Source organism: Rhodamnia argentea, chromosome 6, assembly GCF_020921035.1.
Source record: "Rhodamnia argentea isolate NSW1041297 chromosome 6, ASM2092103v1, whole genome shotgun sequence".
NCBI lineage: Eukaryota > Viridiplantae > Streptophyta > Magnoliopsida > Myrtales > Myrtaceae > Rhodamnia > Rhodamnia argentea.
Window position 1 is genome coordinate 28,709,618 of NC_063155.1, and position 20,439 is coordinate 28,730,056.

General features: G+C 38.5%; 1 protein-coding gene across 4 annotated transcripts in view; it reads left to right on the forward strand.

The window, feature by feature from the left end:
* Positions 1-19,196, forward strand: part of LOC115757354 (DNA (cytosine-5)-methyltransferase CMT3-like) — a 266,289-nt gene extending 247,093 nt beyond the window's left edge. For 2 of the 4 annotated variants that reach the window (XM_048281401.1, XM_048281400.1), the window contains exons 3-22: positions 11,477-11,505; positions 11,617-11,710; positions 13,235-13,342; positions 13,419-13,538; positions 13,616-13,715; positions 13,862-14,070; positions 14,151-14,216; positions 14,312-14,569; positions 14,862-14,920; positions 14,997-15,063; positions 15,314-15,643; positions 15,755-15,823; positions 15,895-15,981; positions 16,059-16,146; positions 16,683-16,798; positions 16,898-17,002; positions 17,129-17,172; positions 17,245-17,314; positions 17,754-17,857; positions 18,719-19,196. In XM_048281401.1, coding sequence (XP_048137358.1) covers positions 11,477-11,505; positions 11,617-11,710; positions 13,235-13,342; positions 13,419-13,538; positions 13,616-13,715; positions 13,862-14,070; positions 14,151-14,216; positions 14,312-14,569; positions 14,862-14,920; positions 14,997-15,063; positions 15,314-15,643; positions 15,755-15,823; positions 15,895-15,981; positions 16,059-16,146; positions 16,683-16,798; positions 16,898-17,002; positions 17,129-17,172; positions 17,245-17,314; positions 17,754-17,857; positions 18,719-18,890 — 2,295 coding nt within the window. In that variant the 3' untranslated portion in view covers positions 18,891-19,196. Of the gene's footprint in view, positions 1-10,287; positions 10,710-11,476; positions 11,506-11,616; positions 11,711-13,234; positions 13,343-13,418; positions 13,539-13,615; positions 13,716-13,861; positions 14,071-14,150; positions 14,217-14,311; positions 14,570-14,861; positions 14,921-14,996; positions 15,064-15,313; positions 15,644-15,754; positions 15,824-15,894; positions 15,982-16,058; positions 16,147-16,682; positions 16,799-16,897; positions 17,003-17,128; positions 17,173-17,244; positions 17,315-17,753; positions 17,858-18,718 lie in introns of those variants that run through there. The other 2 variants (XM_048281402.1, XM_030697559.1) reach the window with 2 other exon arrangements.
* Positions 19,197-20,439: the final 1,243 nt, after the last annotated feature.

A 20,439-nucleotide genomic window follows, 5' to 3' on the forward strand; every position in this document is an offset into this window, starting at 1 on the left:
AGAAAGAAGGTATGAAGTAGGTCAAAAGGGAAGAGGTTTTCAATTTCCAACTTGGGGAGATCATATTCCCTAATGCCAAGAATAACAATGAATTGTGTAAACCTTCTAGTGGTGCAGATCTACGAGTTTTTTGTCCACGATTTTCCTTGCGCTTCGAGGTTTTTCAGCTCGAGATGGCTCCTGTTTGTACGGCCTTTCTGCGCTCGATGGGCAACGACGGCGAAGCGAAGCAGTTCAGCTACAACCTCGACGTCGGTGGGAACCGCGGAGGGTTAATATGGCGAGGCATTCCGATGAGCATTCGAGATAGAACCATGGCATAATCAAGAACAGTGATGCTTGAAGGCATCTTTGGTTGGTAAAAGAGGCTCGCGAGTTTTCCGCAAGCCGGTACACAACTGCTGCCGGTTTTGTGTAATTCTACGGGAGTAAAGCTTTAGATCATTCGCGACTTAGGCGCGTTAATGCACGATGTCTGTAATATGCTTGCTTCAGGCTAATGACTAGCATTTGAAGACCAGTATTCAGACGATGAACAAAAGCCACAGTCCACGCTTGCCCCCTTCTCCGTGGAGCTTAAGTTAAAGCTTCGCATTCAGACATGTTTAGAAATGAAATGAATGGATCCCGGTAAAATATGTACACATACCCAGCGGATTACATCTAAATACAAGCCCTAGATCGACTTGAGTCACTGATCGAAGAGGTATATCACGTTAGACGAACATACCTCGATAGCCACAAATTAAATGCCCCAATTGCAAATGAGAAATCGATCCGAATCAATAAATCGATCGTCCTTCGAGAGAGATTTTTGTAGAGTGTTTTTTTTTTTAGAGAGTTTCTGTAGAGTCACGCTAATAGAACGACGTACGTTCTTAATATCCACATATATCGTCTCTCTCTCCCATGTATTTAATAAGAAATAATATCATGTTCAATTGTCACAATCAATATGGTAATAAAAGGCAATCAATCTTGCTATCAATTTTGCCCTTAATGGGCGTAATGTTCCAACATCTCCCACTCGTCCATAAAGGGCTAAACATCTCTATTTCTCTTCTCATTGGAATGTTCATATGGGCAAATAATCCGGGCGATCAACATACTTTGAGAGCTCGTTGTCATACATCCGTTGAGAGTTTATAATAGCTTAAAATGAACATAATCAAAAGTAGATTTTCGTATGCTATACCCTAGATCAATTAGTCACATACATATCTCTCTCTCAATCTTATTTAAATATGATACGTTATATACATAGTTATGTTCACAAATCATAACTAACCGGTCTGTGAATATAATCTATAATCTGACTTAAAATTCTAGATCGATCTTCCTCCTCCATTATACCTCTCAATCTCGGTTCAGCTCGCTTTTCTATAAGCGTCCCTTTAGATCGAATCAATTTCATGATCATAGGCAACATCTTAAGATAACAAATACTAAATAGAAATCTTGAGAATAATGAGGAGTCGTGAGGGCATCAAATGAGGACTTCTTATCCTTGAGAGTCTCACAAGGCTTAAAAGTTGAGATCTGTACTTTTGCCTACTCTCGTTGATCAACTCATATGTAATATGAAGTATGTACTACAGTATTTTGTCCTTCGCCATGGAGTGTATGTCTTCCTATTGAATACCATACAGATGATAGTTTAGACACACTCAATGTCTAACTTGAGTTCACGTAACTACTCTACTCAGAAGTATCCATCAAAACTCACATATGGCAATAAAGACAGATTAAGTGAAATATGTGGGTTACTTCACTTTTGGACATTATAAATAATAAGTCCCCATCTTAATATTCTGTTAAGGTGATACCTATAATTAAGCTCGAGCTCTCAATTATTACCTAGATAAGGAGTTTAAATTTTGTCTCATCTCTATTCATCACGTAGTAAATAGAGGCGATTACCCGTGTGAGTGGGCTAATATCTCATCTGTCCGACATGCCTTCTCAATATAAAACACTAAGTTTTATAATCTATAAATATTACAAAATTTCATAGACAATAATTTCAAACTTCATTAACTGTGAACATTTAGGGAAATCACAATATTTGGTATATTGCATTTTATGCAATCCAACGGATTTCATATGATTATGGAAAACATCTCTAGGAATTGGCTTTGTCAACGGATTTGCTAACATTCTATACGTAGAAATATATTGTCTATTCACGTTCTTTCGTGCAACTACGTCTTTAACATAGTTATACTTAATGTCTATATGTTTGGTCTTACAATAGAACTTAGGATCTTTGGTGTAAGTTATTGTTGCTTGACTGTCACAATATACCAAAACTAGATTTGCAGCATCACCAGTAACATCCAAATGATCTAAAAATCTCCTAAGCCGGACACCCTCCTCCGCTGTCACCGATAAAGCCACGAACTCGGCTTTCATGGTAGATAAAGCTGTACACTATTGCTTCTTACTACTCCACGATATTACGCCATTATTTAGTAAGAACACACTTCCGGAGGTCTCTCATCTAAATCTCCTCCCCAATCAGCATCAATGTATCCCTCAAGATGCATATCAATTCCTTAGTAACTCGGCGTATAAGCAGCAATAACTTTTAGATACCTTAGAATTCTCTTGACAACAACCCAATATGCTTGACCTGGATTAGATTGGTATCTACTCACCATTTCAACTGCATAACAAATATCAGGTCTTGTACACACCATAGCGTACATTAAGCTTCCAACGGCACTCGCATAAGGAACGCTTTTCATTCGTTCTTGCTCTTGGAGTCTTAGGACACATTCTATGACTTAAGCCTTCACCTTTTGCAATAGGAGTATCAATAAGTTTACAATCTTGCATACGAAATCGTTTAAGGACTTTCTTAATGTAGGTCTCTTGCAAAAGAGACAATAACTTTTCCGAACAATCACTCAAAATTTTAACTCCGAGAATGTATGTAGCTTTACTCGTTCTTTTCATTTCAAAATTAGAAGATAGCCAACTTTTGACTGTCTTGATAAACTCCATATTGCTTCTGGCAATTAATATATCATCAACGTATAATGATAACATTACAAAATGACCTTTGAACCTCTTGATATACACGCAATTGTCTTCATTAATCATCTTAAAATCATATGCCACTATGACATTAAGAAAACAAATATACTATTATCTTGAAGACTGTTTAATGTCATATATCGATCTCAAAAGTAGACACACTTTTTGTTCTTGGCCTTCATTAATAATGCCAACAGGTTGTTCTATGCAGACCTCTTCTTCTAATTCTCCATTGAGAAAAGCAATTTTTACACCCATCTGATATAATTCAAGATCCAAGCAGGCTACTATTGTCGAAATTAGGCGAATTGAGGTGAATCTTATTACGGGAGAAAAAGCATCTTCATAATCAATCCCTTCTTATTGGTTATACCCCTTTGCCACAAGGCGAACCTTATATCTCTCAATCGAGCCATCACGAGTCTTATATCTCTCAATCGAGCCATCAGCCTTACGTTTTATTTTGAAAATCCATTTATTCCCAATGGCTCTGCGTCCTTTCGGAAGATCGACCGGTTCCAAAACTTGATTTGATCTCATTGACTCTATCTTTTCTTCCATTACTTTTATCCATTTTTCCTTATCAAGGTAAGATAGAGCCTCATTTACATTCCTTGGCTCATCCTCTTCTAGTGGAGCGATCATGAAAGCTTCCCCTTCAATCTCAAAGCGTCGATGGGGAATGCTTTTGCGACTTGTTCGCCGTGGAGAAGATTGTACCAATGGTATTTCATTCTCCATTACGCTCCTACTCGGACCAAATAATGGTATTGCAAGTGGTTGCAATTAAGACGGGTTTGTACTTAACTCCTTACTTCTCACATTGCTCCCACTTGAATCATTATATCCAACTGTCTCATCATCTTGATCCAAATTCTCAAATAGGGAATAATCATCACCTATTTCGTCATTTATTGAAAATTCATTCTCTAAGAATGTGACATCTCAAGATTCAAATTCAGTCACACTTTCGCTTTCTTGCTTGCCTTATACCCTTTTGGGTGTTACGAGTATCTTATGAAGATGAGATACTCTTTTTGCCTCTTGGTCCCAATTTTTCATATCTATAAATGGACTTATGAGTAGGCAGCACAACCCCAAGGTTAAAAAAAAACTCAAATCATGTTTTCGACTTGTCCACAACTCATATGGGATGGAAAAGACTGATTTTGAAGGCATACGATTAAGTACATAGACGGTAGTTAACAAAACATCACCTCAAAAATTGATAGGCAAATTAGCCTATTCCATCATAGACCTAATCATTTCCATTATGGTTATATTCCTTCTCTCTACATCACCATTTTGTTGCGGAGTGTATGGGTAAGACAATTGTTTTTCTATTCCCTTTTCATCACACAAATTTCTAAACTCATCAAATAGGTATTCTTAGGGGGTGCCAAATGGACCCGTGGGCCCGGAACCGGCCCGTTGACCGGGCCCACGGTTCCAACCCGGAATCGGCCCTCAAGGGCCAATTCCGGTTCAGAATTGTTAGGAACCGGCCCGGAACCGCCGGTTCCGGGCCGGTTCCAACCCGGTTTTTATAAAAAAAAAAAAAAAAAGAAGAGGAGTAGGTTTGATAAAAAGAGTAATTGGGCTTTGGAACCGGCGATTCCGAACCGGAACCGGAACCGGTTTGGAACCGGCGGTTCCAAACCCGGAACCGGAATCGGCTCTTCAAGGGCCGGTTCCGTTGAACCAGCCCCCTCTAGGTATTCTCGACCTCGATTGGAAGCATATAGGACAATGTGCGGGAACAAAGTGCGACCACTGCGTATGATAAGTTGGCGGGTGCCAATTCCTTTAACTTTCACTCTAGAGTTATTTCCCACATAGATCACTTCATTCCACATGGAATTCGTCGAAATTCCACACAAGTATTTCTATCTCTGGTTACATGGTCTGTGGTACCCGAGTTTACGATCCACAAAGGATGCAATTCAATTAAAAATATAGAATTTGATACATAACTAACACTTTTAAGTGTATAAAGGGTTTCTACCTTCTTCGACTCACCATAGTCGCAAGCGAAGTGACCCTTTTTGCCACAATTATAACATTTCACCCTTGAAATGTTTCTCTTAAAAGGACGTTTCCCTTTATCATGCTTATCAAACTTTGGTTTCTTGCCGGATGGTTCAGCTCCTTTACCTGTCCTCTTCATGAACCCGCCGGGATACTCGCGCTTCGAGCCCGAAGCTCCATTTGAGCCAAAGCCAGCAAAATACATATAAGTTTTTATCTCCGGCTCCAAGTCATACATAGCATCCTCAAAGGTCTTGGCATTTTCATTATGGGTCGGGTTAACTTCATGTGCTCCCAACTATAGGGTAAAGAGCGGATTCTCGCTTGCACTTGTTGCTCAGCAGATAATGTGTGACCTGCATCCTTGAGCTCACTAATCATGTATGACATTTTTCTCAAATGCTGCTTCATATTATGCCCATATGGCATCTTATATGCGTCGAATTTAATTGTAAGCTGCTTTAGCTTAGTGATTGAAGTATGCCTAAACTTAATCTTTAATGCGACTCACATATCTTTTACATTCTCATGCTGCCCAAACTCATGCATGATATCATTATCCATACTGCTCAATAACGTAATGCGAGCAATTGAGTTATTTTTCTTCTAAGCGGTGAAGGCTTCCTTATCCCTCTTGTATTGTGTAATGGTTCCATCCTCTAACTCGGTTATGACCATGTTAAGAGCTTCCAATGCCTCTAGCTTTCCAGCACATACTGGATTTTCATATTCCAGATCTCATAATTTTCACCGTTTAACTTCTCACCCTTATTGAGCTCAGCCACGATATTCTTTGAAGCTGTTGCCATTATGTCTAAATATGAGGTGATTTAGACATTTCACACGAATTATTATTGCCTAATATTTATAGACACGTTTGACACTAACTAATTATACTAGTGTACAATTTCACATAAGGACTTAGATTCGAAAGTTCACTAAATTTCCAATCATCGTCTAAAGATCCTCGCTTGAAATTATCATTAATATAATTATTTAGGTAAAGATTGAGTTCTTTAAAGGTCACTAAAAAGCTCTAGAACTCCCCTATCAAACATACAATACTACTAAAACATTATATGACAAAAACTATATTCATTTACTAACATAATATCATAAAATGTTCACAATCAACAGCAATAGGAAATATCCGGAAATTGATAAACCAACTTCAACAATAACACGATTTAAAAGTTCATAAAACTAGAATCCAAAGGAAGTAAAACGAAACATCAATTTTCTATCTAGTAACACTTCTTAAGACCAGGAAAAGACCTCAGAAACTTGTGATAACCAGGTAAGTTTTGAACTCTACAAGGTGGCCTCATAAACGCTCTTGGGGTGCCGGTCCCTCTGTGCCAGGGCGCATTCTGCCTCCTCCAAAACTATTCATAGCCGTAGTCGATGTCCTTCGCAACTCCCTACTCATATACTCACATAAAAATTTGATTCCGAGACTCTTGTAAGTATGGGGGTTTTCTTCCCTCAAGCGATCGATGACTCCATGCCACTTCATAGGAAGAGTAGTCCTCAACGCTATGACTTTCATGTTCTTAGTAGTGATTTTGATACCGCCACCGAGAAATATCTCTTGAAGCTTTTCGTTGACCTTCACTATATAAGTTATCATGTCATCTTAAGCATTCCAGATGTAAAGCGCTAAGTTATTGCTAAGGCTCAAGAGTTTTTCATCTAGCACTTGCTCTTTAACATCCAATCTTCTAGGGGTTCAGTACATCCAAGGCATTTTTTTTCTGCAATGAATGTGGAAAACAAATGGAATTAATTAGAATCCTTGATATATAATATGGTAACACAAATACACCACCTCACAAGAAATTTTGATACGAACACATCGGTACTAAAAACACCTTGGATACAACGGTTCCTGCCACAAGCGGGAATGTTGAATGTTGATTCATCTTCGTCTTGTCGGGCCAAGTGAATCACACGTGATGCCCGAAGGCATTGTATATGGTATAATAGAAAGGAAACCGCTAGTCTAATAGTTTAACAATATTGTCATTATTTTTGACCCCACAACATTTCAATTAATAAGTGATTTATGTAAAATACGCGGTGATGATATATGGAACTATGGTCAGAAATAACAGATAGTCTTGTCGGACTATCAGTAAAACATTCTCTTAATGAAAAAGCCGCTAGCCCGACAGTTGGGCAGTACTATCATTATTTCCGACCCACGATGTTTCAATTAATGAGGCGAAACCGAATCTCGATTAGAGTTCCTTATTTGATTCCTATTTTGGATTTGGTTTCGGAATAGAGAATGCCTACTCAATAGAAAGAATGCGTGTTGGTTCACCCCTCGAATAGGAAAGAACACTTTAGCGAGGGGTCGAGAGTGCTCTTTCGTCACGGTCCTAATGGCTATATTTAATTATAGTCTATGTTGGCTAATCAGCAACTGGACTTTAGCAATTCTAAGATGCTGTTTTGTCCCCATTCGTTCAATCACATTCTCAAGTTGCCTCCTAAAATCCCCCTAATTATTTTAAGAGAAATGATTTTCTAACCGTACGATCAGAAACAGTACAATCTCGGTCGTGGATCTACACACCATCATTACATGATTTGCATAAAACACTTATTAATTGAAAGATCGTGTGATCATAAATAACCGACAGTACTATCGTACCGTCAGGCTAGAACATGACAACACATCTCTCAATAGGCTAGTAGCTTCCTTTCTTCAAATTCCCAGACAGATTAATCTCCATGGCTGTTGTTATCGTTCCGCGTTTAGCTTCAAAGTAGCCACGGGCCCCTAGTTAATGATCCCAATTCAATTAATTATACACGTCTGACTTGTTCTATGACAATTTAGTTCCGATTTATGAGAAAGATCAAGATATCATTTTCCGTAATTGAGTCATTGTCCAACCCACCAACCGATGGCTTCTTAATTGATTATCAAAATGGATTGCTTGGTCAAGCTCTTGGCGGGGCTGATATTGTCAAGGGGTTCAGATTAGAAGAATGACGCCATCGCTCGTTGAAATCAAATTAGACATTACCCAAGAATACAAAAATTAATGCCCATGAAATTGTCCAAAATTAATGCCCGCTAGTCTCGATCTGAAGGAAGAAGATTAAAAAAAACTTGAAATGGAAGAAAGAACACTTTGGCGAGGGGAGGAGGGAGGGGTGCGATTCTCCAGGATGCTCACCATTTGATCCGATTGGTTCTCCGAATACGGGCCCCACGCTCTCTCTCTCTCTCTCTCTATGTTTTGTCGTCTTCAGAGGTTTTCTGCTTCGGACATTATTTGCATTAAGGAAAGCAACACTTGTTGTCCGTTCCGTTAATCGAAACACTGTCTAATTCTTGAATACTTATAAAAAGATTGGTTGCACCTCAAGTTCTTGTATTATCTGTTGAATGGGCTTGTCTATATTTGACGTTTTCAAGAAGATTTGACCAGGTCAAATGGTTTTGGATATCTTTGACTAGCATAAAGAAAGATACTTCACTTTCTTTCTTTATGCGTACAAAAAGAAAGTTTGAGGCCCCAGCGTGGGTGGATGAAAGGAAATAAAAGAAGGACTAGGTTTTCTTTTTCTCATCTCTGCAGAAGTCGTACGTGAGGAAGCACAAGAAGCCGCACAAAAAGAAAAGCCGAAGAGCAGCAGTACGAAGAAAAAAAGGAACCATCGCATAGAAGTATTCATTCATCGTACGTAGAGTTTTTTTTTTTTTTTTTTTTTTGCTAGAGGCTCTATTCATAAGCGATTTGTGCGTGAGTTTATTATATCCAATTAAATTATTTATTTGTGAACAATTTAGGTTTGGGTATAATCTAGGTGCGGGAAACACGAGCGTATTGAGCGATTGTAATCGCGATTCTTTGATTATAGTGGATTGTTCGTCTTAGCTCTCCTGTGGATGTAGGTACCGATATTCGGACCGAACCACGTAATTTCTGATGTTCTTTATCATTTCTCGTTATTTTTTTGTGCTTTTGCATTGATTTATTTACAAGATCCCGATTAGTTTTCGTGTTAGTATTACAACATAGTCAAGCGAAATTATTGACACCCAACTCATGGTGAAAGAGAAAAGTAGTAGTTGGAGATGAGAGAAGATGAAAGTGCAGCGTAGCATATGGGAAAGGTTAGAATGATGCAACTTCTCCAATCCAACAAACTCACCGAGCCAAATAGTTCAGGAAGCCACCCTCAAAATGATCATTTATTCATCACAAGCAAGGGTGCTCTTCAATGTGGAAGCAGACTTACGAAGAGGAAATATTTCAATGACATGAGATGTTTGCAAAAGACGAGTGTTGTCATACTACCCCCAACTTATTAACTTACTAAGGCTCTGCTCATTTCATGAAAAATGAGTAATTTGAAAAATATCGCCATTCATTAAAATATTTTAGACATAAATTGTCGTCAACAGTGAAAACTTTTTTTCAGAAAACAAATGGTCCGTATCGGTTGTAAATTTTTTCAATGGTAGAAGATTTAGCCATATGGTTAGACCACTCGACCATACAAGTTTTGTATCACCCATTAGGGGAAGGTGTCGCATCATTCGTATTAATTCGTACCTAGATACCTAGCTTGCGCTTTGCAAGGGCATACTTATATATTGCAGCTTCGAATACCTACGATAGAAAAATTAAATATATATAATATTAAGGTAACACTAGAAAATTACAACAACATAATAAATTCAAAAAATTAATATCTAGGCAGAAAAGTAAAACCTATAGCAAGAAGACATGTTAATCAAATCTATTTGTCAGAAGTTTATTAGTTTGTGAACTTTTTTTTGTGGTCAAAAAATTAGTTCTTGGTAAATTTATCACGATTGTGCAAGTTCGAGATTTTTCGTGGTGTTAATTCTTATTGGAGAATACTTTTCTGACAGTCTGACGATACTGTTAGTTATTTCTGACCATAGATCCACACACCATCACCGCGTATTTTGCATAAAGTACTTATTAATTGAAATACCGTGGGGTCAGAAATAATGACGATCTTGTCAGGTCGTCAGGGTAGCGACCATGATTCATTGTTTCTCCAAATCACACGGTGGTCTCTACTCAAGGTCCCGTGCTCTCGCGAACACCCAACCGAATCCTTCCAACGTTCCAAAATGATTTTTCACAGCTGGGCCCCACCCACCATTTCCCTCCTCCGGAAAAGTTTTCAGATTCCCGCTCGTCTTTCAAACTCTGCCCTTCAGACTTCCCCCAAAATCCCTTTCCTTCTTCTCTCCTGCATCGCTTCGCTTCCCTCACCAGTCACCACCCAATCGCCGCCTCTCTCTCTCTCTCTCTCAAGTCCGTCGCAGCCACTCGAGAACGATGCCGAGCAAGCGGAAATCTCGGGCCGTAGCAGCTTCCGCCTCCGCCAAGCGGGGGAAGGCAGAGAACCCGAAGGAGGCGCCTGCGGAGGTGGAGGACCAGCAGCAGCAGCTCAACAGTCAGGTCAACGAGAGATTCAATGATGCTGACGAAGCGCCTGTTAAGGATGGCGTCCCTCCAACGAGCTCTCGTGCCGACGACGACGGCAACGATGAGGAGTCGGAGTGCTGGTTCGTTGGGGCTCCGATTCCGAACGGGGAAGCTCGCCAGAAGTGGCCAAACCGGTACCTTGGTTTGGGCAAGGTAGTCTTTCGTGTTTTTTCTTTTCTATGGAGTCGTTTTCTCTCGAATGCTGTTCATCTCAATGACTAGGCATTGGGTTTTGGCGCTGGTTTGTTCCTGCTTGTTGAAAAGTGTTGCGTTAGGGGTCGTAGATCTACTATTAGAAAAGGATGTTTAGAGAAGATATGATTTTTGCACTGTATGCTTAGATTCTGCAACTGCCAAATGTGAAGTCCTTATCTTTTGGTCACTCTTGCATTTTTTTTTTTTTTAATGAATTTAAAACTAGGTTCCCATTGACTTAATGGTTTGTCGGAATGCTCTCATCCATTGTAATCTAAACTGTTAAGCCTGGACTCATTAGACATTCAAGGCATCTATCATTTGTGGAAGGTATTGAAGCTTACTTCTGATGAAGTTTTGTACACCCAAGTAGCTCATTAAGGGGCTTACTCATCCGTTCCTTGGTGCAATTTTTGATCTTTTAACCTGTAGGATAATTAGCTAAACTAAACTAGCTAATTAAGCGATGGAATTTGTTCATGGTGGGAGAGTCAGGCAAAACAGAGGAATCTTTGCACTTGTTTTATGAATAATTTGTCTCAAACCAATGACTTCTGCAATGTCAAGTTCAAAAGTCAATGAGCCCTGACTACCATTCTACATGAGATTATCAACATGCAAGTTCATTTGTTGCTTTGAATATTCCTTTTTTCCTCTGCTAATGTCAATATTTCATTATATTATTCGAATTGATACATTGCCATGGTGCCTTTTCTATCTTGCAGAAGAAAACGGTGGTCAGCAGCAATAAAGAGTAAGATTAGATTTGAATACCTGCTTATTTTTCTCTGAGATCGGTTGGTTTTCTTTTCCTTGCCAACAATGTTATTTCCTACACGTTCTAATATTACATTTCATCTAATAGAGGGGATGATGATATTATGCAAGCTAAGTGCCACTTCTCAAAGGCACAGGTCGATGGGGCTTTGTATGATATTGGTGACGATGCTTATGTAAAGGTGAGTTATTAAATACTTCTTTCTAAAATTGCAACTATACGTATTTTGCAAATATTAGAAATCAGGCCAGTGTAATTAGAGGTTTCCCTATAGAAGTGAATTTTGATCTAGCAATGATTTCATTATAGCTTCAATGACCACTCTTTCTTGTTAGTTTGAAATCCCACTAATGTGAAATGATTTAAAGGATTCTACTTATGGTCGTATTGTATAACTTGAAATATGCTAGAACATTTTATGCATCATCCTATTCTTGATATGGATGTAACTATTGTGGTTTTTGTTTGAAGAATCTTTCTAATATCCTCTGAATCAAGGGAGTAATATGGAAGACTTCGTGACAATCAGGCGTGCTAGTTTTATGCAAAGAAGAGATAGATCTCTAGTATGGCATAGATTACCACCAGCAAACCAATGGCATGAAGCTTAGCATTACACACTCTAAATGTAATTGTCTTGATGATTATTCATTGTTTATGTTACTTGTACTGCCACAGACGAGATATAGTAATTCTGTTTGGTGTATACCTTTCAGCGCATGTTGCTTGTACTTTTCTTTTTTGGGATAAGTAAAAGGGTGGGAAGGGGTGACCAATGCATGTTGCTCATACTTAATCTCTGTTAATAGGTTGGTTGGAAATAATTGACACACTTAGTTAAGTTATATTGATGAAGTATATGCAACATCAAACTCCCAAGTTTGTGCATAGGTAACTTAAGCTTTTCACTATGATTTTGTTTTGATGCAATTAAAGCGTTTGAAAAGTACTTGTTTAAACTGTCTCATAAATTGTACTAGGCGTACGGTAACATATGGAAAAAAAAAAAACTGTGCATACTACTGAATTTATTTACATTCAAAAGCCATACACGTCTCATATTCTTGGTCCACATGGCTATGATGACTTCTAGTTTATGTGAGTACTTTGGCTTATCAATGTGTAAGGCTCCACAATCCTTTGGCTTGGAACATGATGTACTTTCTAGCTAGAGGATCTATTTAGGTTTTGACTGTCTTTCTTCCTCATCGCTTTCACTAGGATTTTGTGAAGGAGGCTAAATATCTGAGGATTGTCTCACATGGTTAGAGAGTTAGGCAGTTGCAAAGTCAGAGTTTCTAGCTTCTGTTCAGCCAAATGTTGCCATTGAAGTGCATTAAACTTTCAACTATTTAATTGGACCGAGTTATACACAACTTCTCCTTTAGATGCTAATTCTAAAATTGCTCTGCCGTGATTTTAGTACGAACTTCTTGTACCTTTTTTCTATTTTCCAGGATTTATTTTTCTGTATGAAGTTCAGATTGTGATTGTAAATTTATTTGTCAGCTAATTTCACGTGTATTCCTTATCTTTTGGTCTATTTGAGGAAGCCTTGATACCAAGGTTCTTCAATTATGTGAAAATTTCTTAGAATTGATAATTTACTAGACAATGGCTTAGTAACTAATTGTAAATTGACATTTGTGAATTGCAAGACCACCATAAGAACTTCATTGATGGCTTTTTTTCCCACTTAACTTAGGCTGGGGAAGGGGAGGACAATTATATTTGCAAGATCGTGGAATTCTTCGAAGCAGTTGATGGCTCAAAATATTTTTGTGCGCAATGGTATTACAGAGCTCGAGATACAGTAAGTATGTTTATAATCTTTGTTGTGCTCTTATCAGCTTTATGATTATCTTATTTAGGTTCTTTATTTGTAACAGGTCATCAAGCAATTGTCTAATCTCATTGATGAGAAGCGTGTTTTCTTCTCAGAAATACGTGATGATAATCCCTTAGAATGCCTCGTTGAGAAGCTAAACATTGCTCGAGTACCTCTTGATGTATGTTCAACATTACTTTCTTCGGGTTGAATCTTTCTTAGTGACAGCACAAGATAAATTTGATTCTGTTTTTGTAGATTAATCTGGATGCAAAAAGGGCGGCAATTCCACATTGTGATTATTATTGTGACACTTTGTATCTACTGCCATACTCAACATTCAAACACTTGCCTATAGGTGTGCCTTCTTGGATATTCGTATTTACATATCAATTTTCTCCTCATTAATAAGATAAAAACATGATAGAAAATCCGTAATCACCGTTGCATCCGACTTATTTTTTATTTTTTGCAAGGTATCTGACATTGGGTTTTTTGATGTAGATCATAAGGTGGATGGTTGTGAGACTTCATCAACCATTTCAAGTGATGATGTTGAAATGGCTAGTTCAACATGCGAGGGGAACTCCAAGGATATTACGCAAAAAAATAACAAGGGGGAGGCGACGCTACTAGATATGTATTCTGGTTGTGGTGCGATGTCCACCGGATTATGTCTTGGAGCAAGCCTTTCTGGTTTGAATCTTGTCACGGTATGCATTTTGTGAACTTTTTGTCGTAGAAAAAGGTTGGTATGCACAACTTATGCATTCTTGATTTCATTTGTTCATAGAGGTGGGCTGTTGACATGAACGAGCATGCATGCAATAGTTTGAAGCAAAACCACCCGGAGACAGAGGTGCAACCTTTCTTTTTGGTTGATGAGTGTTTTAATCTTTCCAATCTACGTATATTCTGATGGCATTTTAGTGTTGACTGTAATGGTATAATCAGGTGAGGAATGAGTCTGCAGAAGATTTCCTCTTGTTGTTGAAGGAGTGGCAAAAATTGTGCGTGCAATTTCACCTCATTGAGAGTGATGGTCAGCAGCTACCATATGCTGATTTATTTGGCGTGGACGATGGAAATGAGGAGGAAAATAGTGAGGATGACGATGGGGGTAGTGATGGTGAGGTATTTGATGTCGAGAAAGTTCTAGCAATTTGCTATGGAGATCCTAAAGAGAAGGGAGACAAAGCATTGTACTTCAAGGTACTTAAAATATTCAATTTAACTTGACAAACTTAGTACGTAGAATGCGAACCTTTACATTCTAGTCGATTCTCAGTCTACGACAATGATAGGTTGCTGGTGAATTTGGATGTTTAATAATTCTTTATATACATCTTACAAAAAACCAACGTACATTTATATGTATATGTTGTAATTCGATATGATGCTTCTTCATGTACGCATGTGATCTTAATTTTGCATAACCTTGGATCCTAGCAGTGTGATTCTTTTCTAGTGCTTTAAAAAATTTTGAGTTGTCTTTTTGTTGCAGGTTTCATGGAAAGGTTATGGTCCTGACGAGAACACTTGGGAGCCAATTGACGGCTTATGGTAGGCCCGATGATAAAAATCAACTTGATATGACAATCATAAGTACTGCATCTCTAACATAGTGTCTTTGTGTTAGCAACTGTTGTGAGAAACTAAAGGAATTCATCATTGAAAGTCACAGATCAAAAATTTTACCTTTGCCGGTAAGTTTTTCATTTCCAAAGTCTTTTTCTGTTTGCATCTTGTTGTGTTCCCTTTGCATCAACCCACTCCATGATGACCTCGGCATACACCTTACACGAGAAGCCTTCCTTTGATCTAGGAGACTCATCTTTTATTATTTCATAGTAGATATTTCCTAGTGAACTATTCTGCTCAGATTAGTTGCTCATTGTACTTGATTGCAAAGAAACAATCACCTTAAGAGTTCCTTTCCTTGGCTGATTTTTGCAGGGGGATGTAGATGTGATTTGTGGTGGACCGCCCTGTCAAGGGATAAGCGGTTTCAACCGTTTTAGAGATAAGGACAATCCTTTGGCTGACGTGAAAAACAAGCAACTTCTTGTGTTTATGGAAGTTGTAGAGTTTTTGAAACCAAGGTTTGTTTTGATGGAGAATGTGGTGGATCTAGTTAAATTTTCTAATGGTTTCTTGGGGAGGTATGCACTTGGTCGTTTAGTGCAACTCAACTATCAAACAAGATTAGGTATGATGGCTGCAGGAGCATATGGGCTTCCTCAATTTAGAATGCGTTGTTTTCTGTGGGGTGCTCGTCCCAGTGAGGTAAACTTGTATGTGCACCTCTGTTCTAGATAAAGTAGTCTTAAACTGGCATCTGTCTTTATAATAGGATTCAAAAGAATTTCACTCACTGCTTTTCATTTGATACTTTAGAAGCTGCCCCAGTACCCATTGCCAACACACGATGTTGTTGTTAGAGGTGTCATTCCTATAGAATTTGAGGTATGGGTTTCTGTGTTATAATGCATAATTTACTGAAAGCATAGTCTAAAATTCCCTTGAAATAAAATCAGATGCACACTGTTGCCTATGATGAGGGCCATGCATACGAATTGCAAAAGAAATTGCTACTGGAGGATGCAATCTCTGATCTTCCACCTGTATGTATCTCTATCATCATGGTGCTGTTTTTAAAGCTTTGATGGATTGTAATTCTGATGGATTTCAATTGGTTTAGGTTGGGACTTATGATGGAAGAGATGAAATGCCATATGAGAAAGCTCCACAGACAGATTTTCAACGTTTCATTAGATCAAGTGAAAAAGGTGAATAGCATTGTTTTGTTTCCTGTCTATAAAACATTAAATGCAAAATACCTCTATAACTAAGCAGATTAATGTGGTACCACATTGACAAGTTTTCTACATTTACTCTTTACATGAATGTAAATAGAGTGCAGTATAGTTCATGAGTAGATAGATATTCTTAGGTGCCATCGTTAAACCTCCTTTGCTTTAGAAGTAACTTTAACCAGCGGTTTCGTGACATTTATGAGACTAGCTTAAATAATAGAAGCTCCACAGATGAGCATTTTCAAAATTGTTTTGATCCAAGATTGATACTCATGTTGCTTGAGGGGCTCTCACTCTTTTATTGCCTTATACTTTTTGACATTGTCTTAAGAGGCTAGGGTGGCAGGCTGGTTGGAGTCGATTTAGATGGGAAGTAAGCTTAGTCGGATCTTTCCTGTCACTGGGATTTATGGATCGAAGTTTTTGCGTGTTTTGGGCTGCTTAACTAAACTAAGTGTACAATTCTAGTTTTTCCATCTCATTCTTCTCTAATCCTGAAATTTTTACAGAAATGATGGGGATCACAGACAACTCAGTGGATTTAGGTCGACCTCTCTTTGATCATCGACCGCTTGAATTGAATTTGGACGACTATGAACGTGTTTGTCGCATACCAAAGATAAAGGTTTTCTTTGTTTTCTTGTGTTAATGAAATTCAACATTCTTCTGATCTATTTTACTGAAGGCACTGCTGTCCGCTGAAAATTTTGTGAATTTTGTAAAGGGAGCGAATTTTAGGGATTTGCCTGGTGTTCGTGTGCGTCCAGACAACAAAGTTGAATGGGACCCTGATGTTGCGAGGCTTTATTTGGACTCAGGAAAACCGTTGGTAAAAATATACATCCATTTTTACTTTCCCCAGTTTTCTTTTTTTGACAGAATTTTTTTCATCCTTCCTAACGACGTATAGCTTTTTCCCGTTACAAGTCATAACAGAACTGCTGTCCTTCTGCAGGTCCCTGATTATGCAATGACGTTTGTGAATGGTTCTTCCTCAAAGTAAGTTGTTAAGGTGCTTCGATATATTTAGTCTTTGTAATTTCAGCATTCCGACCTCTTCGAATTATGTAGGCCTTTCGCACGTGTGTGGTGGGATGAAACTGTGCCTACTGTAGTGACTAGAGCAGAACCTCACAACCAGGTATGCTACTTTCCTTAATTAGGTGTAGAGTTCGATTCGGAGATGATTATGCCCATCTTTTAGGGTTTCTACTCTTGCGGTTGTCGACTAATATGGAGTTTTTGATAGTTGAATTCTGTCTAACCTCAGTGATGACGACTTGTGTCACTCTTTTTTGTCGACACTAAATATTGTGTAGTTGCTGAATTAGCTTTAATTTTGTCAACTATGACGAGAGTTTTTTTATGAATATTGTTCCGAACATATGAAGTCCTTGCACTGTAAAGTTAGGGTGAGGTGCGACCTGGATATTTCTTTTTGCATTTTCAGTGTCGTGTCAAAAAAGTTACCGTCCATTACATCTTTTAGCTCAAAGACCAGCAAACACGAAATCAGTTATTCATGTAATTATACAATCACGAATAAGCAATGGCCAACAAATTATTTATCAACTATGCAGGCAATATTGCATCCCGAGCAAGACAGAGTTCTTACAGTTCGTGAAAATGCAAGACTTCAGGGATTTCCTGATTATTACAAGCTCAGTGGCCCCATCAAGGAGAGGTAACTTTTTGATAAATGATTCCACTCTTTGGTTTGTAAACTTCACAGAAATCCACAATGTATAAAGACCACTAGTCAAAACGAAATGCGCCCCAGTTGCAAGGTACCATAAAGAGTGTAGAGTGATATATTCTTCCTTGGGGTAAGTTGAATAAATACTGCAAGGCGGTACCAATTATCTGCATATGTCACAATTTTTAGGATGAAGCTGTTATATTTTATAGGCATGTCTTTTTGGCTTTTTACGCTTTTAAATTGTCCTGAAGTGAGGGTGTGTAGTTCCTATAAATACCGAGGCATTAGATCATTTATCATCGAGTTTTGAGAGAACTTGTGTCGATGTAACCAATATAGACTCAATACGGGCATTTTCCTTCTGCTCACAACAAAATCTGGAGAGATGCGTAGCTGATCCAGTTGAAATTAGAAAATGCTTGCTATTTGTCTATTGACGCTGAATAGTAGAATAACAGTGGCCCGGTCAACGTTATAATGTATGCATATGTACCTATAATTTTTTGTAAAAGTCTTTCGGAAAATTTATCTATTGAAGCATGGTACAGGCAGGGATAGTAAGAAGTGATAAATTATTCTTAAGAATTAATTTGTCAAGTTATGATTTTCATTTTTCAATAATCTAATTTCCCGAAGCATCTAACCGGATTTCTCGAAACGAGCCCTGCTGAATTCTGTTAGCCCAAGAAGTTTTGATTAGATTATATCACACTTAATCTAGGTGGTCTAGAAATGCAAGCAGACATTCCACTAGGGAAAATTCTTATTGATGTACTTCACAATCATATGTATACTCGAGTAATTTTGTGCTTCTGCTCTTACGTTGATTCTCCAATATTTTACCAGATACATTCAAGTTGGAAATGCAGTTGCAGTTCCTGTAGCTAGAGCTTTGGGATGCGCATTGGCTGAAGCTTTCCAAAAAAGTGCCAGTGAAGATCCCTTGTTTCGGTTGCCTGATAAGTTCGTCAATAAATCTGAGCAACATTCGTCTGCGTCGTCTGAAAATGATGAATAGTTGTACTGCCGTAGAAGTGAATTGTAGGCTATTGAGATTGAAATCACGATGATTTGTAGTGGAAGCTTTAATCTCATCTAACGAGGTTATTCCAAGGAGACTGCGAAGCTAGCGATTGATTGTTTGCCACCACAATTTGGAGTGGCATTGAATTAGCTTTTAGAAACCATTCCGTGATTAATTTGCTCTGTCATCTTATTTGATCGGAGGGTGTCGTTATCTTTTTTGGTTGCTTATGTGAGGACCCTCCGCAGAGTCTCTGCTGAGTTTTGTTTTGAAGTAACTAAAGGAATGACCAAGTCATTTTATATTGTGCGGAACCCATTAAAATTTAGAAATGAAATTTTTTATTGTGCGGAAGTTCAAGAATTCAATCGAATTAGTTGAAAATTACCATGATGTGGTACATTAGGCAAGTTCAGAGCTTTATGGTTCATTACACTTAGTCCCTTACCCAAAGGGAGACTACTATATCCAGATTAATGCATACTTTGAGTTCCTTTATCAGTGAAGAGGCTATAAATTTGACATCGATTATAAGAGATTGAAGAAGGTTTACTCAAATTCATTAACATAAGTATACCCATTACTCTTGCTGATATAACTACAAAGTTTAACATTCCTATGCCTATGCCTAAATTCATCTTCCCACTTGATCAAGCGTGTCTAGCATTTGGTACGAGTGTTATTTGGTTGTAATGTCAATGCTTACGGTATCTCAAAGCATACCAGGCTTTACCTTTTAAAGCAAGCTGACGTGCTTTATTTCGAAAGTACACAAGGGACAATAAAGGTTGCAAGCATCTGCTGTCGGGCTTGGTGCTGGTTTGAGCTCTTTTCTTCAGATAGTCGAATCAAATGAGTCGCGAATTAACAGTTAGTATAGGACCGTGGCTGCAGGAATTGGTCATAAAACCTTGATCACTTGGCATCGCTAGCCACTGCGTGACTGCGTCCTTCAAGGATCGCAAAGGGGCTGTTCTTTGTGGAAACTTGTTTAAAGAGACTTCTTCCAACCTTCATGACAAAGACCGGCAAGTCGGCTAATGTCTCTCAGATAAAAGGGCTGATTGAGAAGTTGGTTATGCGGAAAAATGACTTCCGATTTTGGGAATCTGAATACGTTTGAGCAACTGCAAGGCACTGCAAAAAGGCACATGTGCCCGCTCCATATAATAAGTCTAGATGAGGTACAAAGCGATGGCCCCCTGAAGGAGTGGGGGGAAGTTGCATCCCTTTGGGAAGACTAACCTTTCAGAGTTTGACAGAAACGGAAGACTGAAAAGAGTTGCAGGGAACGAACTTGATAGAAGAAAAATGTACTAAGCACCCCTCTAATGTTTGACTTCGTCAAGGGCGAAAACAACAATTGACAGTGGATACCGCTAGTTACCTATCATATATCACACAAAAGAACGAAACTTTAAGTCCCGATTAGAATATGAAGACTGAACACATTCGGTCATTTACAGGCAGCGCCGTCATTGAAATTACCTTCTGAGAAGGCTGGAGCTCGGATCGAAATAAACCGGGGCAGATGAGGGCATTG